At 48.1% G+C, this 25,898-nt stretch overlaps 1 protein-coding gene across 7 annotated transcripts in view; it reads right to left on the bottom strand.

Annotated features, from left to right (window-relative positions):
• The window catches only part of LOC126870893 (mitogen-activated protein kinase-binding protein 1), an 81,271-nt gene that overhangs the window by 40,655 nt on the left and 14,718 nt on the right, over nt 1-25,898 (bottom strand). For 5 of the 7 annotated variants that reach the window (XM_050629047.1, XM_050629049.1, XM_050629045.1 and 2 more), the window contains exon 2: nt 11,019-11,170. In XM_050629047.1, the coding sequence (XP_050485004.1) occupies nt 11,019-11,102 (84 nt within the window). In that variant the 5' untranslated portion in view covers nt 11,103-11,170. Of the gene's footprint in view, nt 1-2,938; nt 3,935-11,018; nt 11,171-12,074; nt 12,284-25,898 lie in introns of those variants that run through there. The other 2 variants (XM_050629043.1, XM_050629044.1) reach the window with 2 other exon arrangements.

Raw genomic sequence — 25,898 nt, forward strand, 5'->3', positions numbered from 1 at the left:
AAACTTATCATTTTCAACGAACGAAAGAACGCTATTGGAGAGTTTAAACCGAAACAGAGCCGGCGCCAGGGAGAATCTGTGCCTGAGCTGGCGGTCGGTAAATTGTTAAGATCAAACAAAAAAAAGAAAAAGGAGAAGAAACAGGAGTTACGTATCTTCTTTCGATTTGCAAGCGGTGGCATATTAAAAGCGTAATTCGTCGGGCCGAGCAACGCTCGATTGGTCGGTAGCACTGGGCGAGCTAGGACAGAGATAAAGTTGGAAACGATGCTGGTGCGTGGCAACGGTACCGAAGATAAACTGCGAGTAGAAAGAAGGCAGGTGGTTGCCGAGTCTGATGCAGCGTTCTCGCATGCCGGGGAAAAGGACTATCGCGGAAAGTGTGCCACGCGCTGCCTTTCCGTGCATTTTTGACGGGCTGGCTGCCTGCTCTCTACCGGTCGGGTGAAAATCATGTGCAGAGTTAGACTCGCGATTCGCGCTCGAAAGTTGCAAGGAAATCGCGAAAAGAGATCCGACGTTGAACGATCGATCGACGAATCGACGCGAACACCGATGTGCAACGAACCGACGCGGCTTTGTACTTATTCCACGTCGATTTCAATTCGGTTTCGATAAACTGGCCGCGGGAGAGACGCGTGAATGGCTCTGTTTTCCCAAGGTGGAAGCAACGATCGCATCGGTGAATCGGTTGGCGCGATTTAGTATTTTTCACCGCGTGCGAATGAATGCGAATCATCGAAGCTTGGCTGTTATTAACGCGCTATCGCCAGGCTTTTCAATGGGCGCGCTTTTAACGTTAGATCAAACGGCAATATCGCTTCGGCGTGCACAGAGAGCAACGTTTATCGCGGCGACGATTTTCCTCGCCAGCTTTTACGGCGAAACTTTTGCCATCGGTCTTCGAACGAAACAACTCGATGGTTCGACGGTGGGTCGATTAAAATTAGGGGACAAAAGCGGTAAAATACGGCTGTTCAAAATCGAGAATTTCTTGCAACGAGGTCTATCAATAATATCGCCAATACTTTCTCAACGAAAATGCGGTCTGTCGATAAACGTGGACGATATCGTACCGACGATACACGTTGATCCCTTTGAGCACCTTGAAATATTGACGATATATTAGTAACCTGAGGATATCCCTAAGGATACCGACTGACCGCGTTCAGTGAAATCGGCGTAATTGCGAAGCCCCCTTTCTCCCACAGAAACTGAAGAACGTACTCGTACATATGCATACGTACACGCATTTATATTTTTCCAGTGCACGTGCATCGTAACATTTTCTATTCAGAATTTACGCTTGTTATATTCACTCGTTAGATTCTTCGCTGGAAGACGATTCGATGCGAACTGTCTCTGTGAAATCACTGTGTCGTGCGCGCATCGAGCAGCAGCGTGGAATTCAAACCGTCGACTAACTGTAGCTCGTGCGGTTAACTTCGCCTCGTCCTTTTTATTCGCCGTGACAAAGAAAATTATATAACGAAAATTTGTGGAAAAAAAAACATCCGCGTACAAACGAAATCGCGTTGCTCGAGCGAGCGCTGTAACGCGATTGTTCGCGGTAACAATGTAGCAGTTAACGCAGAAGGCAACGTACGCGCAGGTACACGGTTCGGCTTTACGCTTCGAAACCGGTCTTTTCTTATCAATCTCGCGGAATAATTAAACCCGTGGATTATTGCGCGGTAGTAAACTGCAACGTCGTAAAACGAACTCATCTTTCTGCACAGTCGCGGGCGTTTATTTTCGTTTTACTTGCTTCGATATTTCGGGCGACTGGAAATTGTCGCCGGTAATTCTCGCCGGATTCGGTAACTCGTCGATATCTCGAAAAAAGGAAGAACCGGCTTGCGGTAAAAGAATCCGAGATGCGACGAGTCGAATCACGGAAATAAGATTTAACGACGATATTATGGTACTTTCGACACTCTCTTGAACAAACTCGTCGACCAAGTCAGTTTTGCATCCAGCCAGCCGGACTGTTCCGCCAACATTACGACATCGAGGTAGAAGCAACGGTAATTTATCGAAACGTAATACGAAAACGTACATCGGAGATCAACGACCGCGTAATAACTCCATTCACGTTGGACGAAATAAGGTAATAACGCGTGGCGCCAAGTATGTAAATATATACGAATTATGGAAGGAGAAAAAGATCGATTAATTCGCTTGCAGAGCGTTAACCGCGATTCGATTTCGCTAATCGACGATACCACTTTCCACCGTCGACTATACGTTACGATCGCCAGCTGACACAGACTAGACGACGTCCGCGAGGAAAAGCAAAGCGAATCGTTTCCTCCGAGAGTCGGTTAACGCGAGGAAAGCGCGTTCTTTCGGACGTATGAATGGACACGAGGCCGGAACGATATCGGAAGTTAACGCGTTTACGTAACGCCGCGATGTTTCCACGTGAAAATGCGGCTATTTCGATACGCGTTCGTGATATAACGAGATCGCAACACCGTGTTGCAACCGCATTATTTTTCAATATCACGGTCGTTGATATTTCAGCGAATCGATAACATCGCCGCGATGAATTTTCTGATCTTTCTCGACTTCTGCTACGAGTTACATCGCAGCTGCTTCTCCAAAATTTCCCAAACTATCGTTCTATTCGTCCCGTATTTATCCTTCCACGCGACATCCATCCGACTAACGGCATCTACCACGGAAGTGCAATTACGGCGGAATCGTCGACATTCGAGTAAATTTTACTCGATGAACGATCGCTGGAATGACGAGAAATTATCGTTATGCGCATACGCTGTCCTCGCGCGTCTGTCGAACAACGCGACAAGCTCCTCGACGTCCGAGAAGGACGCAAGGCACCGGAAAAGAACGAACGATCGCAGAACACCGAACAGACGTAGCAGGAGATCGGCAGGCGTTAAAAGAAGATAATCGCGAGTGCGTGCATACGTACGTCGTAGGCTGGTATGCTCTCCTTGTCCCGTACCACGGGCGAGTTGTTTCTCGGAGCTATCAGAGCCATTTCTCCCGTGCAATTTTCCTCCACGAGTCCGTGCAGGGTGTGTTCGCGTGTCGTGTTTCTCGGTCACCGCGTGTCCCCGGTTTCTCGCATCTCTCGCCGTTTTCCCTCGACGAGCCTGGCTTTCCCCGTCGAGTCGCGGCACCGCGATGGAACATCAAAATTATCCGTATCCTTGCTGGCGAAGTGGCACGCGAAGTCGTTTCTCTCGTTTCGTCGCGAATCGTCGCTACGACGCGACTTTGACCTTCGTTTCGGATCGAGAGGTTCGGGCAACGATCCTCCGGTGGCTTGCCAGCGCACGCATCTTAAATCTCATTCCATCTTCCTCCCATTCAATTTGCTACTCCCTCTATGTTCGTCTGTACGTTTATCAGCGTGTAGATCGCGTGCGTTTGCCAGACACGGCGAACGATCGTAGCTTGGAAGCGTCGGCGCGGTGCTTCGCACGCGTGTAAATTAACCGAGACGTGTCGACGCACTGGCGTGCTTCCGAGACTCGCAGCGTCGCCGTAAACAGCACGAACGTCGCTCAAAGCATCTTCGATGCTAGAGGTGTCGGGAGAGCCGTTTCCTTCCGCTCGAGCATCACCGCCTTCTTCGGTTTCAGCGACCTTCTCACTGGCCAAGGAAATCGTTTCACGAATTCACGACACTGGCCTGCGCCAGACTTCCACGATCACTGGTCGCATCGAACAGAGGAAAACACCGGCCGAACGAAAAATCGAACTCGACGTGGCGTTTCAGAGGACCGGGTTAGTTGCGCAACGAGTCGATTTATAATCGCTGGTAATTGCTCGCAGCGGCGATCGCGTGACCGCTAACGAGCCGGTCGCACAGAGAAAGAGGAAAACGAACGGGGCGACCGGAGATGGAAGGAAAAGCAGGAGGAAGAAGAGCGACGGAGGACGTCCGACTCCGAACTGAGGTGTTCTCCAGGCTACCGCTCCGACCGACGATCGTGTAACCCCACTCCCGAGACCGCGACTGTAACGTATATCTGCCACTTGCCAAGCCTTTACCCGACGATGTCCGTTCGATTTTCCCTCCCTCCCTCTCTCTCTCTCTCTCTCCCTACTTTTCCCTCTCGCCACATTTTTCTCCTATTTCGACGTACATGGTCGTTTCCGATAGTCGACCGATGCGAAAAACCGACGAGGACGCTTCCACGGAAGATGAGAATAGCAGAGTCAAAGATCGAGTTGCGCGTTTCGTGCGTCTTGAAATTCGCGCCTAGACGACAATCCTCGACGAAGAGCTTCGCTACTCGATCGTGCTTTCTTCTTCGTCCTTGCTGCTTGCAATTCAACGACGATGTTTCATCGTGACATGCGACGATCTTCGGTCAACCATTCTCGCGAGTGAGGAACCAGACCGAAGTACGCAAGTGCATGTTCGCTCTTATCGAAACGTGCTTTCTCGCGTCCTTTCAGGCTTTCGAGACGGTCCACGTAACGAAATCGTGTTTCTGAAATCGTGTTTACTCTAGGATCCTACGTGGGCACTTGGCTTGTCTGTCCTCGCTCGTTAAGGACGGCGAATACGAAATTTCCACCCACGTTAGTGAAACGATTTTCGGCCTCCCACAGTCGCTGTGAAGCGTAATTCTGCTCTCGCACCTCCACCTCCGCGTCTGGCGTTTTGTAACGCGACCAAGCATCGAAAGGGAAAGTTCGATCGGTATTGAACCGGCGTTGACGAGTCGCGGACTAAAATCGCGGCGTGGAAACGTCGGCTGAAATTGACCGACCACGCAACTCGAATTTGGCCTGGTTATTGCCGTGCAATTGTAGGCTATCGATTCAAAGGAAGAAAGTAAAACTCCGAAAGCGAGATCGCGGCTTTAGATTGAAACGGTCTATGCAACCAGCGGATCGCGAACGAAAACCGGAACGCTGAATATGTATGCCCGAAAAATCTTCTCCCGCCGGACGAAAGCGAATCTGCAATTTCTGGATTTCTGGCGCCGAAAGTAGGCGGCTACGTGCGCCACGAGCTGGTCGCGTAGCGTTTACTTTCGACTACGCGGGACACAGCCACAGCGCGCGTTATCGCTACGACTACCGATAGACAAAACACGAAGCTATTTCTACCAAAACCAGTGAAAATCACTGGTCTTTAAAAAATACCTAATAAAAGAATATTTGTATATTTATCGATTTATTACTTTCTTACAGAAGCAATTCCATGTTACGTAGCAGATTCTTGGTATCATTAATCCATCTGGGATCCCTAAACGAGGGTTGACACGTTTATAAAATTGTAGAGCCAGTCATTTTGACTGCTGTGGTGTTTCTAGTGTTGGCATCTAGGAATTTTCCTGATAACTGATATCGTCATATCGAACGATACTCGGTAAAAGTTTGAAAACCGTGTGGGAAGTCGTAGAAAACGAGGAAACTGGTTAATTAGGGTTCGATAAACAGATTGCAGGGTCCTTTTACACTTTGAAAGGTGTCGGTCATTTTGACTGGTATTGATATAAGTAGCCTCGATATAAAATTATTTTCAGCTTGAATACATAAAGAAGAAAATAAAATTCATTATATTATTCTTTCAGTTATCGTTGCGAAAGTCATTACATCATTGCGGGGAAAAATATAACACGAAGTAGGAATTGTAAAATAAAATTGTAAAACCAGCGAATTCGACTCGTGTGGTAGTCCCAGTGGTATCGTGCAAACGTATCCTATACGTTCGATATACGTGGCACGTGTAGCCACGTTCCAGCATACTTGATAAATCTTCGAAACTCGATTTACTCGAAAACGAAGCGTAGAGAAAATATCATTGCCGTGTTCGCCTCTTATTCTTCCACGGGGAATCGCATGGTGTGTGCTACTGGATATGCGTTACCCGGCCATAGCTTGTACGCGTGAAACGGACGTGGTTTGTTACTCGAGAACCATTTAAGTAAAGTTTAAGCAATGGAAAAGAGAAGTGGAAAACTTCTTTCGGAAGTGGAAGAGAAAGCCAAACGGGAACCACCGTTGCAATTTAACTTCGCAAGTACCTGTTATACGATCGACGGAATAAACGCTACTTTAGGAAAGTTGCGCCAAGTAATTCGGACCAAGCTCCATCGAGGTCGTAGGGAAATGTGGGAGTTGCCGGTATCGTTGATAAATTCAATCGGCGAACAGTCGGACATCGAGCAACGCAAATACGCATATGCACACACGTAATCGCAGAGAAACGACGTCGAGTTATTTAGCCCGATGATGTAATCGAGCTGCTCGTCGATTCGATGAACCGCCAAAACCGTGTACTTCGTACGTTCGTCGAAATTTACATAGGAACTCGGTAAGCCGCCAGAGAATCGACGGTCGATCGACGTACGTTATTAATCGGCGACACGAGAACGTCGTATTAGCGCGCGTCATACGGTCGACGTTTTGCAAGGGAATCGCGCGTCTCGTCGTTGGAAAGGAAGCAACCGAACGCGGTCTCTTAGCTTTCGGAACGAAGTTATTCGAAGATAAAAATCTCGATACGTTACGCTATTTCTTTTACGGAGAACGGAAGAATCGGCCATCTATTTTCGTTCGCGTGAACGCGTATTCGGCCGGGCAACGAACTTGAAACGCGAAAGGGGACGAACTCGTGCAAATCGAGGATGGAACTCGCGCGACTAGAATGGAACGACCGAATAATTAATTCAAACGCTGATCTCCGTATCCGTCGTGCGGAGGCAACGTCCCTTCCGCTTCCGCCATGAGAAATTCATTCCTCGGAGATTCGCTATCGGTCGAAATTCGCTCGATACGTTTCTCCCCCTTCCCAATGGAAGCTTCTATCGAAACGATCGAACGGCCGGCGCGAATTATCTAATGGCACGCTTTAACGACCAATGCCACGTGTTAATGCGACGCGAAAGCTCGTTGATTAAGACTCGGCAAAAAAAAAAAAAGAGAACGTAATGGCAGTTCGCCGGGATTCTTGCGCAGTCGACCACGTTTCTTCCTTTTACGCGCTTCGTAATAAAAAGCCGGACGTTGACGAAGAACCCAGGTTGCCGTAAACTGTTTTGTTTGCTAAACGCGAAGAGCAAAAACCTGAAACGGTACAATTAAAGAAGATCGCTTGGTCGCATTTCTCGCTCGGAAATGTTCCAGCTCGCTTTGTCCCGGTTCGTGCAAGTTCGACCGTGCCACTTTTAACCATTCGCGTAGTACACGAATTCGCTTTTGCTTGGAATCGAGAATTACAAGCGTTCGGGTAACGTCCGAAAAGTAAAGTCCGTAGGTAAAAAGCAAAGAAAGGAGGAGGAGCTGGTCGCGTGATAAGAAGCAATTTTATTAAAAGCCGACTACAAGCGAGTGATAAAAGCCCGTGACACGCGAGAGGATGAAAATGGTGGCGAAAGGGCTGTGATGGCAGACAAAGGTGTGTCCCTTATTGGACATTAACATCCGATGTAATAAAGTGTAAAAGGTTTTCCCAGGTCGTTGGCACGAGACCACATGTTTCGCTTAGGAAGCCACACTGTTTTAACACAGTGCACCCTTAGATGCAAAATATAACACGAAATAGGAATTTTAAAATAAATTGTAAACCTAGTCGATTTGGCTGGTGTGGTAATTCTAGTGTTAAGATTTGTCCTCGTTTTTTTTTATCGATTTTCTAGTAAAAATGTTTAATTGCTCAATGGGGCAATTTTTACTTCAAAGTATCTTCTATTTATCGGTTACATTCAAAATTCTCTGACTGTCGATTTTTCGTTCAATTTTTACAATTGTAAGAAGTTGGAGTCATCGACAATGGCCACCGTGGCGTCGCAGGAGAAACGGTGGTGGGTCATATACGACCAACGTGGCGGTCAAAGCGTTAGACACCCAGGTCGCAGAACGCGCGTTTCATCTTCACCTCGTATATTAATTCCTGTATTCTTTTAGCTGGCGCATCGTCGACGAAAGTCGAAAGAGCGAGAGGAAACGGAGAAAATTCCTTGGAAATTCAGAGAGATCGGATCGATCGATTCAAAGTCGGCGTGTAAATGAAAAGATCGGTCGCTGAGAACGCAGAGGAAGAACCGACGTTGTGTCGCACCGTTAGACGAAACAGGAAATCGCATCCAGCCACGGGCATGTGACTTTCCACCTGTCACACCTGTCTGATCGGTGTTTCGAGAGAAGAAGAGGGAGAAGAATCGATGGGGAATTACGTTTGAAATTTCTTCGACGCCAAAGTTGACGTAACTTTCAACGGAATTCGCTGGTACAACCGTGGACCGAGTTGTTGGCGATTAGTGGAGGGGCACACGGATTTACGAATGACGAAACGCACGACATTGGTCCTTCGAAGAAAAAGTAAAAGCAGGCGGTTCGCCGGGTAAAGTGTGTCGACTAGGTCAACGATCCGCACCAGCTGCGAACGGCATACACCTGTTTCGCGACTGCATCCCCGACGAATTTGTCGAGGTCTTGGTCAGACGGAAACGAGTTCCGAATTCAAGACCAGATTCGCACTTCTGGACCGCGATCATTTGGAAGTCAATGGCAACGACGAAATCGCGATATTTGCAAAATCGTCGGAGAAAACCGATTGAAGATTCCGAAGGTCTTTGCCAAACGCGAGCAATTAAAATTTTAAGCTCGATCGCTGGGACAGGCGGCAGCGACGAAGCAGCGCTGTCGCTGCGAAAAACTGGCGAGGGCAGAGCGTAGAACCGATTCTTCGCCGCCCACCCACGCGTTCGTTTACATACAATCGCGATTTCGGAGCTCGCGTACGACGTACGACGTTTTTCGTTCGCGAGCAAAGTTTCGAAGTTGAAATTTCAAAGAGAAATCTGCACGTCCCTTTTCCCGGAAAAATCGCAAACGCAATCTGCGCGATCGGCGAAAGTTCGACTGGTCGGAAAAAGGGACAAAGCGGGCGAAGTGAAAGAAACGTGGGCGATGAAACGTGGAAACCGCGTCAGTAATCGGCGTTCGCGGCGAACCGAGCGTCGATAATCTAAACATTCTCCGATCTGGAAACGTCGACGATCGGTTTCGCTGAGTCGCAGAGCAAACGTCGAAAGATCGCGTTAAACAGCCGAGCGAACGAACGGACACGTTTGTTCTTCAAACCATCGATCGCTCTCTCTCTACAGCAGTAAGTTTAACTTCCAAAGTTAAGAACAAACGTGAAAATGGTTTAAAAGTTCGGTCGTTTCGACCACGACGCGAACGTCGATCGAACGTTCGTACATCTTCTAGTACGCGACTCTAGTGACAGGAGGCGCCTATCGTCGTAATCGCTTCGAAGCACGGTTCACAGGGTAAAGAAGATTATCCGGTTATCGACGACCACTTGTTCGAACGAGCGCCGAGCCAGCGACTCGCGCCGCTTCGAGACGCCTCGAGCTTTCAATTCCATTGCCAAAGATTTTTCTTCCCGAACAGGATCGTACCGTTTGTCGTTCGACACGTCGATAGAGGACTACCGATAGCCTCTGTTCGATTCGTACGATGCTACAGCCGCAAGACGAAGACATCCACGTTGATCGCGATAACGCGACGCTCGGTGGCGAGACAACAAAATAACAGAGTGTTGCGCGACGGTTGATGTAACGAAGGCAGCGTGTGCAGGCGCACGCGTCGCGTCGCGTCGCGTCGCGTCTCGAGAGTCGTGTAATCCGATCCACTCGTTCGAGAGGGAAAGTGGCATGGAAACGAGCGCTGAGATTTTCCGCAGAGAGCGGCGACTCGTCGCGGAAGACTCCGAGGCCTCGAGGAACGACCGGCCACGGAATGCGAGCTGCAAGTGCAACGCGCGTTGTGCACGGCAGCGCGTCGCCCACGTTCGCGCATACTTGACACACCGGCGCGGCGTGGCCGCAGCCGCGGCTCCGAGACGAGGCGAGGCGAGCTCTCGAAAAATGGAGAATCGCGGTGACGTCAATCCGGGGCTGCTGCATGGACAGGGATGCATAATAATAACGCGCATCCGGCGCGTATCGAGAAATCCACACGGTTGGACTGCGACTATTGTCTTGGCCGGTGTCAGTCGTACGTCACGCCGCTTTGTGTGGAAGCCGCTTCTATCGCGGCAAGTTGTTCGTCGCGGCAAGTTCGTCGCGCCAATCGTTCGCGTTTTCCATCTCGACGGATGAAACGTTGAACGACAGCTGCTCGAACTTTACGTTCGAAATAGCGTTGCATCGCTATCGGGACAACGTTCGTAGAAAATAGAACGACATACGCGTTCCATGGATTTTTGCACTTTCGAATTTCCGATAAAAATCCGCGCTGCAAGGGTGGCGAATTTTTCTCAAATTTCTAAATATGCCACGCGAAATCCGACTAACGCTACCGACGGACGATCGAAGCAGGGGGAAGCTCGTTAAGCTGCGCGAACGTGCGAAGCGCGGCAAAAACCGGTGACATCGACTGAGCCATCGCTCGTTTAACCGCTTACTGCACTGTACAGGCGTTAGATACGCCGATTAATCAAAGCACGCTTTCCTCTTTAACGCAACGCGGTTCTAATTTTCCAGATCGTGCGATTACGGAGCAGCGTTTTCGTAAATGCGTTGCGAGTAGCTTGCTAGTAGATTCGCGCAGAAACGAACAGAGAAAAGGCGATCGTCTTTGCAGTGTCACCTGGAGAAGATGTTAGTAGGTCGTCCGAAAAGTTTCTTTCGTTTCATAAGGAAATAATGGACGCAAATTTTCCGTTTCATCGAATTACGTACGATCCATTTTGTTCTATCAAGATACAGATCACAACGTTCGACAGATTAGGTTTCACGTTTGTATAAAGATACATCGTTGTAAAAGACGCGTCTGTAAACGAAAGACACTTTTCGGACAATCTGATGCAAGTCAAAGTAGGCGACAAGAGAGTAAAAGCTAGCTCGCGCTAACTCTGACGAACGCCGGAAGTTGTTCGCAACATGCGCGTATTCTATTGGGTTGGCAACTAAGCGATCGCGGTTTTTGTCAATACCACGCCTAACTACAAAATCCGCGATCATTTAGTTGCCAACCCAATACGAGTGGAACGAACGAATTTTCCTTCTACTCACCCTGTCCTGAATCCTGACGTTTTCCTGACCTCTCTTCAGGTTAGGAGCCCGCAGGACCTTGCTCGTAACTGGTGGTTCCATCATGGTGGCAGGCGTTGCTCTCTCGTCAGGAGTTCATCCCTGAAGGAAGCTCGATTCTCTCATTCCATGTTCTGCAAGCAAGAGAGAGAGACACGCGATGGAAGATTGCCAAACGCCGATGCAAAGATAGGAATTTGCGTCGCGTGAAAAATCGGTGTCACCATCTGCTAGTCGATCGGCGATAAACGGCCGGTCGTTGGGCGAAAGTAAGAGTAAAGGTGGACGACGCGCGCTCGCGTCTCTCGATCGTGGCAGATCGAGACCTACGCGAATTCCAGCTCGACCGGTACAGCTGGTGGTTGCAAACGCGAGGAATGGATAACGGTATGCGCCGCAGTTAACGGAAGATAATGCACGAGCAGGTATAAGGAGCTAGCTCGTCGGAGGGATTCCTCGAATATCGACCTCGCCTCTCTCCATTTCCCTCGGTAACGCCTCCGCCGAGTCGGCGATCGCCTCGCCACGCACGGCTCTCCGACGTTCGTCTACGACGACGACGACGACACGGCCTTCCGATCTCCAGGCCCGTCGATCCGATCGATCGATTTTTCCGGCGCGATAGCGTCGACCGTGAACCGCAAGGAACGTTCCAGCGTACAGAGATTGACAGAAGGCACGCGAGTATGGCTTCCACCGACGACAGAAAGCAGTTTATCGTGACACGAAATCGATAAAGCGCGATACTAATCCGCCTTTTCTCGGAGCAGCGTCGCCAGGTGTACCCGGCGATCACCGACCGACCGAGAATTCTCCGAACGCGAATCGTCCGTTCGCGTGGATTCGCAAAGCGGGTCGCTTAAATTTCGTTTGAACGTGCGGTAACGCGATCGGAAAAAATTAAGTAGAACTGGACGAATCAGCGAAAAGAAGGTTGGCGGAGCGAATATAAGATGGGAGACGTACGATGGCCGAAATACGAGATGGAAAGAGTAGAAGAAGGTAATAAAAAGCGCGTGATAACGTGTCGGCTCGTACCGAGGCAATTACCGGCGGTGTCCCGAGGTACGCGCAGCCGGCTTCGTTGTCGCAAGGATTTATGAGCTGCAAAGGCAGGCTGCGAGAAGACGGGAGCCGATGTCGGGTCCGGGCATCGTTAAACGCGTCTTTAACAGACCGCTGATGAGGTTTGTCCATTAATACGTATCCGATGTCGTGACTGGGGATGCTGCTCGACCGATGAGAAGGACTTGGCCCGCGGCCAAATATTCGAAAATCGAGGAGACGAGGAGCCTGCGGTATTTCGCCGGGATCGGGTATCGTCGGTTCGATGAAAGTCACGCCCCGTCAAACTCTCCACTCCGTTACTCGCGCGCACACTCCACGAAACCACCGCTTCCTCCAAGAATCGCCGATTTTTCCCCATTCGATCGTCCCGGCTGTGTTCCTTTTTTCCCCTCGATGCCCCATCGCACGGATCTTTTTTTCTCTCTCTCTTTCTCGCGAGTCCACGGTCCAAGGGTAAGACTTGGCGCGGCTGTATATCCCAGAGATAACGAGTTACGAACCCGCTATTTTATTCGTACGTTTGGCAGCGAGTCAAAAAATCTCCGTTTGCCGGACGAGCGAAAAGCCGAGAGGAGACTGGGCCGGCTTCTATCGCGACCCGCGCGAGGATATACGAGACACGCGCTCGTCTCACGGTATACAAATTGCACGCCCCGTATGCTGCAAAGCAGCACGAAACGCGCGTTACGAAACTAGAACGTAATAGGGAAGATACGGCGAGTCGCTGAAACGTTTCACGCTTCGTTTCTTATTGCCTCTTAAAATGCGAACGTTCCAATCATAAGCAATAACGTAAACGGATGGCTTCCGGTTGCCCTTGTTGTCCACGAATTCAGGGTGGAGCAGCTAACGAGGAAGCACCGACGCGACCCTCGTCTTCTAACGTCATCGAAATCCGCCGTCATTGAAATGCGTTCCACGTGGTAAATGGTGCATCACCCGAGTATCTATTCTTTTCGTTCGCAAGACAGGCTCTTGTACTAGATACGAACGAACCTAATACTTACTCGATTCACTAGCTCAAGTAATGGCGGTCTATTAATTTCGACGGTAGCGGCACGCATAACGTTTAGCGCGCGAGAAGGACGATGCCACTTCCGTTTCACCGTCATCCATCCGCCTTCTTCTATCGATTACGCGCTATCATCGATAACGAAAAAGATCGGCGAAACCCGTTTCTAGCCGTTCGTACGTGGCGAATTATGTAAAATAGTAGGCGACCGTGGCGAACAGACGCGCGCAACAGCGTGGAACGACCAACAGATTCGAAACGAGAAACGGACGCGCCCCGGTTCCACGAGCCCAGAGATTATTTCGCAATGAAGGAGTCCGCGCGACTCCTCGTTACGAGTCCCACGACGCTTAGTTAACGCGGCAGACGCACAACTGGTAAGATTACTTCACGATCCGGAACCGTAGATATCTCAGGAAAGTGGTTACGTTTCGTTTGCGTTTTCACCGGCGAGAAATCGCGTTCCTCCACCGGCATAGGACCAAGCAAATCCAACGACGTCGTCGCGGATCGAAGAGATTTTTCTTTTTCACGGAGGAGATTAACGATTTTTCTCGTTTTGCGCGAAATAAAGCGGTAAAAATTTGTACCGCGACTCGACTTGATCGTCGACCTCTTCGAAACGTAGGACGAGAAGAGCGTAGTATTGCGGCGATTTTAATTACCAAAGACAATGTTCGTCGGCCTAATTCGCCAATCGGTCCCGCATTAGCACGGGTTTTGGCAAGTTTCCATTAGCGCTACGGCTAGTCGGTCGACCGCTTTGCGAAGCCTTTCGAACCAGCACCGTTACACGACCAACGACGAAGAAACATTCGTCTTACGCGGAATCGAACTCTCGATCCGGCGAAATTGTCTGGCAATCGCTTGCCGATTTCCGTTGCATCGAGATGTAAATCGAATCGCGAGCGAAACTCGAAACGCGATGCCATGTAAAGATATCGGAACGTCAAATGGTAATTAACCGCTGCACGCATTAATTTCGCGTTAAACGTTGCGTACGATGATGTTCGCCATTGTACGCGAAGAAACGAACGTAGGCAACACGAGATACATTTTTCCGGCCCGTTAATCCCATTCATAGCGTCGCGAGATTGCTTCGAGTGGCTTTTCCCGAAGAGGACGTCGTACGCGTCGTCGGTAGATCGACGTACTCCACGCTCTTCGAGGCTCCGTTCTTTTCGTCACCTCCGGTTGCTGCGTGTTCGTGAAAATATATGTCCAACAAACAGCAACTTGAGGAAAGATTTCGTCGCTGAAGCATCGCTCCTCGGGAACAAGAGGAGACTCTTTCGAGAAACGAGAACGCCGACGAGAAGTTGCTTCGATGGAGACGTAAAACCGGAAAAATCGTGTTCGCGGAGAAAAGCTGCGACCCGAGGGAGAAAAGTTTCGTCGCTCGAAACGTTCTTCACCCTCGGCCAGATATTTCGCGCAACCGGCCGAGGTCCGTCCGCCTATTTCCAAGCCCCTACGCGCGTATTCAAAGGGATCTGCTTTAAAAGATTCTCGCTGCGGATAAGCAGAAGCCGCGCGAGATTCCACGGGTGCAAAAATAGCCGACGCGAGCACGCACTTTGAATGAGTTTTATCGAAAAAGAAAGTTACTCGTCGCGCGTACGATAACGTGACATAACTTTAGCTAAATATAGAGGTAACGCGGCGAGCGCACGGAGTATTTCTTGCGTGCATTTACGTAAGAAAGACGGCACACGAACGAGACGGCGAAGGGGCAGCGTGCGGTAACCGTGGTATCCTCGTCGCCTTCGCTCCCGCTGAATGGTTAACGATCGACGACGAGCCAGCTTCGTCTCGGCTCCGATCTTCCGCGTCCCGGCGACGAGCGTATTTTCACGGAACGAGTTTCGAAGAACGCCGAGGTACTGGCGGCAGAGGAACTGCTGCGAATGCTGCGGTGCATGGGTGCGGGAGATCACTCGTGGAGGCTTTCACCGTTCTCCGGAACCGGAAGCAGCTAACCTAATTCGCCCGCGCGCGGGTCTTCTTCTTATCGGTTGCGTGAGCGACGAAACATCGTCTAAACGCGGCCAATCCGAGTAGAACGAACCTGGCTCGTCTCCGAGTCTCGTCTACCGTTCAAACCGACGTCCGTGTCTCGCCCGCGGATCGTTTTCGATGTCACGCGTCCAACCACTTTGGTATCGCGCGGCAGTAACGTCGTATTTCGAGCGACCTCCCTCTCGTTTCGGTTCGATTTACGATATCTCTCTGGATGGTTTTCGAGCGGATAAACCGTAGAGAAACGAAGCGTGAATCTCGGTCGAGCACGATTTACCATCGCATCGTGGATTTCGTGCAACGTCGCAAACTCACTAAACTCACTATCCAGCTCTTCTGCTGTCAGCGGTACGTACGTACGGTTGAACGTCGCGATGCAAGCGTGGGAATCGTAATGACCTAGAGCCAGGGAAGGTACGATGAATTACGGAATGCCAGGTCGTCTCGCGTACGTGCGTGGTATCGAGTCGAGTCGTCGATGACTAGGAAAATTACCCAACCTACGCGACTCTCGATATAATCGAAGTGTTTGCCGTGGAGGTCGGCTTCCAGATCTCTTCGAGAAGTTTCCAGTTGCTTTTCGAACTCGAGAGAAGGAAAGGGGCAATCGGAATGGGCTGCCCATTTACCGGTCTATCTTTCGTCCGGGGGAAAAATTCGAGGAAATGAAGAGTTTAGGGGAAATAGGTCACAGCCGGAAGGTAGGTTCACCGTCGTTCGATCGCGGTGTATCTTTTCGGCGTTGGCTCGAAAAGACTTCGCGAAGCACCAGGAGAAAAAAGTAAACGAAACACGGGTAAACGAATCGGAAATCGACTTAGTCGCGCCGCCAAAGAATCCGGACGAAACGGAGTCCAACGACTTTTCAACGATTCAACCGCGTTTTATTACGCGCGTTGAAGATATCGCGCTGAAATCGAGCGCGTCTCGCCTGCGCCCTGCCGACAGAAGCACGAAAAACGTGCTTTACATAACAATTCCGAGATATCGAGCGACGCGCTATCACCGCTGGCACGTCTGAGATAACGTGCCGTCTATCTTTCGTTCGTTGTACCTGACAATAAGATAAGAAACGTTTTAATCCGTCGACAACCTGTTCGAGTCACTTTACGAGCTCGTGTCACGTACGACGGAGCGGAGAGTCCAAGTAGGGCTCTTGCTCGTTCGCGACAACCGTTTCCGTGTACTTTTACGCGAGTATGCTTTTCCCATAGAGGAAGTCGCGCGTCGATGGAGAACAGAGAAAGAGAAAAACGTCGTACGACACCGAAGACGCGTGCTGGTTTAGCGCGATTCGTGAGAAAATCGTGATTCGATCTCGCTACCACGTTGCGTCGAGCGAGCATCCTTCGTCCGGCCTTGAACTGGAAATTTTACGAGCTGGTAATCCGTCGTGGCAATTTACGACGCGACTGCAACCCAGTGAACACCCACGTTTGGTTAAACTTTAATCGTCGGTGCTCTTGAACGGCCGAGCGGCGCGTCTACTCGCCCGATTCCACTTCGTTCCACGACATTTGCCCGAAACGCGAGCCAGCCATTGCCCGAGAAACGACCGCTCTTCTATTTCCCACGAGAAACACGTAGAGGAACGCGCGTAACGTAACATTCGATGGTCGTACGATCAGCGTTGCCGATGGTTGTTATTCGGAATATTTAGATCCGTGTCCGAGGCCGAATCTATCGGCAACGTGACGAATAAGGCGAAGGATCCGAGAATAATCTGCATTCCCTTTTCGCCGAGCAGCGATTCACGGAAAGCTTTCACTTTCATTCAGCCCACCAATTACGGGACAATGCGAAATAAATTACGTCGCGCGTTGAATTAATTTGTTGCCCGTTGATCCATCGTATAATTAATTGGATAATGTTTCCCATCGATCAAGCATCGTATCCTGGGCCGATTCCATAATCGATAAGCCGTTTCCAGCGACCTTTTACGGGCTACGCGTTTCGCAACGAAGAACATTTAGGGGAAAACGATAGCGGTTTTGCGCTTGGGCTGAACTACGGAACACCCGGACGATTCCGTTCGTCGACGAGAAGTCGTTTCGCGACGTTTTATTTTCGGTCAGACGGCCCGGCGGGCCACGCGGTTTTCCGCTCGAAGCGAAGAAGAGGATCGAAATTGGCGAAAAACTGGCACGAGAAAAAGATTCGAGGTATTTCTCGGCTGCCCGTTCATCCGGCCAAGTCGATGTATCTTTCTGTCACGCATTGTCACCGGCGATAAATATTAAATACACGCGTGATCGCGCACGTGCGATATCCAACGTCCTCTCCCTTTTCTGCGTTTCACTGCGTTCTTTGCTCCCGCGGACTAATCGCCTAACGCGACATTTTCCACGCTTCCATGGTCGTCTTTTTTCTTCTTCTTTCTTTGCTACCAATTTTACGCGTTGGTGTAACGTTTTTGCCGTCGATTCGGAAACTGGGTTTGTTTAAAGGTCCGCCGCGTAATACGTAACAAATTAGCGAACGCGGCATTGGCGAAGAAACCACCGTGCTACAAAAAGGTAGCCATTCGCATGGCTGACTGTCACTGCCAAGGTCTCATAGGGGAGACCGATTGCCAGTCCAGTGGCTAAACTACTCGGTTAACTCGGGCCTTTGATCCGCCACTCTACTCTGCTCTAATTTGTACGACGTCCGTGCGTTTATTCGCTAGTGAAAATTTCCAGCGTTCCTACGCAGCCGCGTAATTTGTACCTCGAGAAATAGAAGTAAACTAATCGGAAGAGAATCGTCAAAACGGATCTATCTACTTGCGTCGTCGTCGTCGTGGTCTTTCAAAAAGATTCCGAACGTTCGAGATACATCGAGTATACTTGGACGCCTCGGTGGTATCGTTCGAAGAATAAACGCGGCGATAACGCGGCAGCAAAGGTGCGAAGGTAATCGCGCGTTCCGCTACCGTCGACGATGATCGATACCATTATCTGCGAGCAAACACGCACGGTTTTGCTCGGCCGGTTCGTTGACCCGCGCGACGAGAGGAGCGCGCGCGGACGCGAGTGAATGCGAGTGAACGCGGAACAAAGAATCGCGGGAGAGTGGCGGGCGCGATGGCTCGAGCTTCGGAAAAACGAGACGTAGATGCGTACGACGGTCGCACAGTTTGTCACTGCCAAGGTCCCGCAGGATGCACGACGAGCGAAGCGGTGGCGGTAGCGACGGTAGCACAAGCTATCCGGTTAGCCGACCAAGCGCACCCGCTCGTCGCTGCCTCGACGATGACCGGTCGGTGTTGCGCCGAGCGGCCGCATTGTCAGAGGCGGGACGAGACGAGGAACGTGACCCGCGAGCCAACCATCCGCTGTGCCACTCTGCGCCTACCTCTTCGTCTCGACCATCTCGCGGTTAAAATAACCGCGAGGTGAAAAGTAGCGAACAGCTTCGACGAGTACGGATCGTCCACCGATAGAATCCTACGCGCGATTTCATCGTGCGGCTGCTGCGACCTCGACCGAGCTCTCTGTTATCGTTCCGCGTACCGTGACAGACTCGACCGGTTGAGTCACGGAGGACGACGACGGTCGAGAAACAGCGAATACATTTACACGGAGGAAGAATCTTGAAGAAAACGGCGATCCGTACGCTAAGCGGTTCGCACCGCGGTTGCATCGACGAGTGCGCCAGAGATACGAGCGAACAGCTCGACGATCGAGAGGTCGCGTTTCGATCATTATGCGAGCGACGAGTAGGCATTCGCAGGCAGCCGTCACTCCAGACTACGCTCTCTGCGTCCTATCCTCGAGACGCAACGACCTTTCGATCGGCTTTATTGCTCGCTATTACGACGATCTATATCGATTTGATCTCGCTCGGATATTTTAAGAACCAATTGCTTCGTTGTACGTTGTTCGGCTAAAGCTTGATAAATACGACGATAATCGACGATAATCGTTGGCAATCTCGTTTGGTCAAGCATCGCGGTCAACTCCAACACATCGATTTCTACGATAATTAACTTACACGATTGGGCGACCGTTAAATGTAAAAGACCAGGATTATAAAATTTCATCAAATTTTCATACGAAGTTTTAAATAGTTACTTGAACTGCACTAAGCTCTCGAATCCCGTGAATTTTTGTATTCCGTATTTCACCGTTTTTTTTTTTTTTTCTTTTTTTTACAGATCATCGAAACTCTTTTACGAAACACTCTCCTTTTCAGTTTCGACCACATCGATATAATAAATAGGATAGGCGAAGTAAGCAATGACAATGAGGTAGAGACTTTTTTCTTTGGTCCTCTGCTATCCAAGGATTTAGGTCTTTGACCTAAAAAGTTGTACTTTACGCATGGAAAAATCGCGATCTCGACTGTTGGATCTTCTTAGCGTTTTTTTTCTTTTTTTTTGTATTATCTCGTATCGCGTTTTAAAACATTTCCGCGAGGCTATTTGTCTGCTTATGTTTTCGTATATTCTCAGCGTTAAACGGATTTCCCCGTTTTTTCGAATAAATTAAATTAGATTAAAAAGTAAATTAAATTTCTAATTGAAGACGCATTACCGTAGCAATCTCCTCTGCGTGCCGTCTTTTAAAGAAACGATTAATTTCTATGGTCTGCATCAATTACACCAGTACGTACGTACATGTACGTGTAAGTACATACGTATGTATATTCCTAGAATGTAACGTAGCTTTCAGTGAAAATATGCTTTTCAACGATTCGCGCTCATTAGCATACTTCCTTTACCTTGGCGCGTACAATCGGTTAACGCTCTGATTAATAGGAAAATGATAGACGGCTTTTGCTTCGTTCCGAAACGATCACCTTCCTTTCGATTCCTCTTCCAGGGTGTTTGCTATATTTTCTGCCTTCCTTTTTTCTTTTTTTTTTTTCTCGACTAGCCTGGCGTTTCAACGACGTTCGACGAATCGCTCGACGACCGTTCCGCGAGCAGATTCCACCAAGATATTTTTCATCGCGATATCGATAATTCTGACTAATAATAATGACGCGTGTCGTTAAAGAATCAAGGACGTACACGGTTGCAATAACGTAGTTGGAAAGATAAGGCACAACCTCTAAGACCTAATAAGGAGAGAAACAAGAGAATACAAGAAAACGTGCTTCCATCTGGAACAAAAGTCACGTAGAAATGCTTAACGCTTCAGCGCAGCGCGTCCACGTAGCTGTTCCTACGCTGCTTCTGATCCAAACTACGATTACACACACGCCACGGATATTCCCGATCGGCCGAATTTCCACGATCGCTTCGTCTTAAACGAGGTCAGCGTCGAACCTCTGCCACGCTTTGACCGAACGAGAAATTGGAATTTTACCATCTGCTTGGGAACCGCTTAAAATTCTACCGTTCAAATAAACCAGTCGGAAACGCCAACATATATATATATATAGGGGGAGAAAGAGTTAATTTTCACGAGGCGCGTTCAAACTTCCCGTTGATGGAAAACCAAACAGAGTAGGGGGGAACCTGGGTCGGATCTTCGAGCCAGTGCCGGTGAATCGCGCGAGTCCGTCTAAAGACAGCTTTCAAAAAAACTGTGCTTGCCGACCAAACTCGGTCTTCCTTTTCATCGAGCGGAGACGCGATCTTTCGTATCTCGCCGAGAAGTGTTTGCTGAGCAAAGATTACGATAAAGCCGACGGAGTTGAAGCAACTCGGTAAAATGTTGACGTTGCCCCGTTGCACCGAACCAGCGCGCTTCTTTTCAGTTCTCGGCTAACGAGTTAAACGCGATAGCGCTCTGCCTCGTCGCTGACGACGATAAGTAAATTAGAGGGCGGCACGGCCTGAACAAACGTTCCAACGATCCTATCGATACGCGACACGAGAATCGCCTAATTTCTATTCGCACGAAGGACGAAGAATAATAAGAGGAAGGGACGAGGTGCGATACATTTTCGGGAGACAACGAATAAGATAATTATGGTGATATTAGCTGGTCCTATTTCTGTAAATCTCTCGTTACAGACGTCGAGGATGTTCGGCAGGAATTTCTAATAGTGGCAGCCACGGTAGATATCGTAGTTAGGTTTAATTCCCGCGCTTACGACGATATCATTAGGATATCATACTGCATAGACGAATCACGCGCGACATCGCGTTGGTACATAAAATTCTTAGAGCTTTCGTAACTTGCACGTCGATCGTGCATTTAGTCTCCATAAATCGTGCCCTCGAGAAGAATGCGAAATTACTTGCTGTTAAACGCCGAGCAACATAAGCAAACGGCTTATGGCTATCACAGCTGTTTTAATAGGGCGATAAATTTCGCCAACTCCGCCCATCGCAAGCTGATACATTTAGTCAACTTACGGAACATCCACGGATTCTCTTTAAAAGCAGATTTTCATAATTTTTCTATTCTGACTCTTAATTTCATACCTTGGCTTCCTTTTCCAAGTTGCTACTGTTACTTCTTTTTCTATTTTTACCATCTTTCCCTTACGTTCTATCTTTTATTCGTCTCTAAAAGAATTTCTCTTTTCCCGTGAAACTAACAAATAAATAGATAAGTAAATAGTTCGTAATACAAGTTGAATATCCAGGAGAAGATGTACGCGCGTATATTCGTTCATAAAAAAATGATCTCCGGGAGTACTCGATCGTCTGGGGAAAACCATAAGAAAATTGGCACTTTACGATGTCTGGGGGTTGCCGTCTGCGAAAAGATAGGCGCGCAGCAACGAAAGGGCGAAGCTGGAATCGCGATATATTATTTAAACGCGAGACGAATTATTTGGTCCTGCTGTAAAAATGTTACGAGCCTGAGCAGACAAATAAATTTTTCACGAGCGGACGCGACCAGCCACTGCGGAGGAATATAAACCAACGAATTATCGACCAGTTTTCTCCGACCCTTCCATCTTTCCTTCCTGCCTTTTCCTCGCTTCCTCGTACCCTTCTCTCTCCTCTTTCCGCCGCCCCGGCTCGGCCTTTCAACCGTCCCATCTCCTTACGCCATCCGTTACGTTGTCTCCGAAGCGAGGTCGTTCGCGGATCGATCGTATTTTCTTTTTTTAATTAAACCGCACCGGAACAACGTTTACAGGCGACAGTCCGATCTTTAAACTTTACGTTTTCTCGCCTATTAACTTCACGCGCGACCTTTACTTAACGGCCTCCTCCTCGTCTTTCGTTCAACCTTATCGTCAATGCGCGCGTAGAAATACGTTTTTAATGGGCGTTTTAAAAGGTCTCGTTAACGCGACGCGCATAAAATGCCCAGATATCGATCCTCCTATTCCGTATGACTCGCTCTCGTCAAACAAATCCGGGGATGACAAATCCGGGGATGACAAATCCCATGCAAAACAACAGGTCGTTACGAAATTTAGATAAGGGATGCAATGAGTCACGAGTCGCGAGATAAGGAATCGCGATAATCTTAATCGATCTTAAAGATAGTGAGATAAGCACGAACAGATAGAATCGTCGATACCGATCTGTAGCTCGGGGCATCGTTTTAGAAAATTCATCTCGAGAGAAACGAGACGCACGAACCTTACCAGACGTTCGTTCCAACGAGACACGTCGAACGATAACATCGGTTTTTCGATTAATTCGATAGACCTTCGCGCGGTCGACACGAAAACGCGATTCCCTTGCAAATATAATTATCGACTCCCGAACATCGTCCCGGTATAACGAATCTATCATCTATCTCTTAAATGTAAGGCTATCGATCGGCTGACAGACTCGTTTAATATCCTACGCAAATTCGATTTTTACATCGTTACTCGTCTTCCTAGAAATTCTACTCTCTTTAAACCCGACTATCATCCAACCAATTGTCTTTGTAGGTTGTAATGTTAACAACTGATAAGCAGTTTCGTACTATCAACCGACTTCTTCTCTAAATGTTTAGCTTCGTTCAAACTATCGACTTGCAACACGATCCGCAATCGTTAAACGTCAGTCATCTTGCGATATTCTTTTTCTCCTTTCTCGTTTACCCAAACTTTGACTGCCACGTTTGGTCATTGGTGACCGGAGCGCTTGAACTTCTTGCAATTGCAAAAATTTTATGAAAATTAACAATTAGGGAATTTCGAATATAACCGATAAATGGAAGATACTTTGAAACAAAAAGTGCTCCATTGAGCAATTAAATATTTTTATTAGAACATCGACAAAAAAAAAAAGAAATGAGAACAAATCTTGCAGCTACCTTTGAGGAATAATCTACGAATATTATTATAAACACAGCTTAGAAAATAATCGTGAATGCCGCTTTATAATCATATAATTGAAGTTAGAAGTGTGCACATACCTTGCTGTTATACAGGGTGGTTGGTAACTGGTGATACAAGCGTAAAGGGGGTGATTCTACGCGAAAGAAGAAGTCGAAAATATGGAATAAAAATTTGAAAATTTAAAAATTTAAAAATTAAAAAATTTGAAAATTTAAAAATTTGAAAATTTAAAAATTAAAAAAATTGAAAAAATAACGTCAATCGAGACAACGATCTACAGTGAGATCCGTTACAACGAGACGCGATAAAGTGCACGCGTACCGACCGAAAATTCAAAGTCGATTTTCTCGCGAACAAAGCCTCGAACGACAAATTTTTATTCCATATTTTCGACTTCTTTTTTCGCGTAGAATCACCCCCTTTCCGCTTGTACCACCTGTTACCAACCACCCTGTATAATTGAAGTTAGAAGTGTGCACATACCTTACTGTTATATATAGAACGAGCAAATACCGTTCGCTAATATCTTCTACACGTTACAGCAATATATTATGCACGTTTTGCTTGCGACAAAATACCGAATGCGTATGGTTTGTTGAAATAAACGACGCCTTGTTATAATATGTCGCTATCAACTGCTACCAAGGCGCCACGGTGGTCACCCGTGACCATCAATAAAATAAACGGTCCATTGGAGAAAAATGTCGTCTTACATCGTCGATTTATTATTATTTTGCTCATTGGCAGACGTTCCAAATTTAGCGTGCAGAGTAAAATGATGCTACATAAAGCCATATTAAAACCTGCTTGGACCTACGGGATCCAACTATGGGGAACCGCGAGCAATTCCAACATAGAAATTCTTCAACGATTCCAATCGAAAACTCTAAGATCCTTAATAGATGCACCTTGGTATGTTACTAACGAAACGATAAATCGCGACCTCAATATACCTACAGTTAAAGAAAAAATATTCAAATTCAGCAGTAGATACGACATAAGAATTAACAACCACCAAAACCACCAGTTACTCGATTACTTGACACGACGGATCAGATCCGCAGGCTAAAAAGACATTATTCTGTAGATTTTAACATTAGATTCAGCTAGCACCAAACATACGATGATCATTTATTATTCACGGTATAGTACCACGCCAGAATAATTTTATTGAGATATGTATAATTTTATGTGCTAGACCAGGTCAGTGTGTGGAAGTGTGCGTGTGCGCGGTGTCTCGAAAACGAACGAACGTAAACTGTTCGGTCGGTTAACAGTCGGCTATGGAAGAAAGTGCCGAGACGCGTGAAAGTGTGTATCGATGAATATCTTTGAAATCGTTTATCAAATAAATATATAACCATTCTAGTATAAATCCCAAGCGTAAATTTAGCCTTCCTATACCGTTATTTCGGCTATTGAAATCGAAAATTCTCGATAAATTTACTTGTAATTCTCAATGAGAATCGATTGTAAACTACTTCCAAATAAAAAGAAAAAATTATACGCTTTGAATGATAAAAATACTCCCGTGGCGTGCCGAGCGAAACATGTAATTTTGGCGTGACAGTCAAAGCGTTAAACGCCAGTCGTAAATATCATCTTACGATTTTCTCTTTCTCCTTTCTCAACTATCTAATACCACTTGTTATCTAATATCGTAATTTCCGTTTTCTTTTCCAACTCCGGCATTTACGGTACTCTCTCGTAATACGTGTCCACCACGCGTACAGAAGAATTCTCCCTGCAGTTAGTTACAAAGAAAAATTATTATCGCGAAATGAGCTCTTTCGATTGCCTCGCGGGCACGCTCCGTTTAACTGGTCGAAGGAGAAAACTTCGAGACGACGGGACAATCGTCGGCGAGAAGTCGCGAATCCGCGAGGAACCCGGTGTATCGAGAACGACGCGCGTAACGTGTCGCGGATTCGGATTTCCTGTTCACCTTGCAAGAAATACTTAGAGCAGCGGCGCATTCTTGAAAACTGACGGCAAGCTTCTCGGAAGGAAGGACTCGCGACAGACGAAATCTCTCGCGTACCACCGATTACGAATCCGAATTCGTATTAATCGCTCGACGATCGAGATTTTCGGAATCGATGACTCGAAAACGAGCGAGAAAGGAGTGACCACATCGATGAATCGTTCGCGCCTCTAGCGGTTAAACGTCATCGGGAACACCGTCTTGTCGCAGCCCAACTTCCGAGCAGTTTACGAGGTCGTTCGTACGTCGTGAATACGAGTTGATGCAGCTGTAATTCGCGTGACAGACCAACGAGAACGCAAAGGTTATCCAGCCAAACGTATATAGTCGTAAGCCACACACGCGGTTTAAAATCCAAGCGGCGTTGGATTAATCCGTTAGAGAAGCAGGTCAGGACTGGCCTAAAGCGGAATCTCAACGTTGATAAAGCTTCGGATTTTAACGGACGAGCCGCGAGGTAGAAGAAACTTGCGGATATAGAAATCTGCTATCGAGTTGCACGGCAGGAGACCGCGGGACGTGTTATCAAAGTTTTATCGAGATATCGCGCGCGACAAGCCTTTCAGGGAATCGCGAAGAAACGTATACGATGAAACGCGCGTATTCG

The sequence above is a fragment of the Bombus huntii genome, chromosome 11 (genome assembly GCF_024542735.1).
Source record: "Bombus huntii isolate Logan2020A chromosome 11, iyBomHunt1.1, whole genome shotgun sequence".
In the NCBI taxonomy this organism is placed as follows: domain Eukaryota; kingdom Metazoa; phylum Arthropoda; class Insecta; order Hymenoptera; family Apidae; genus Bombus; species Bombus huntii.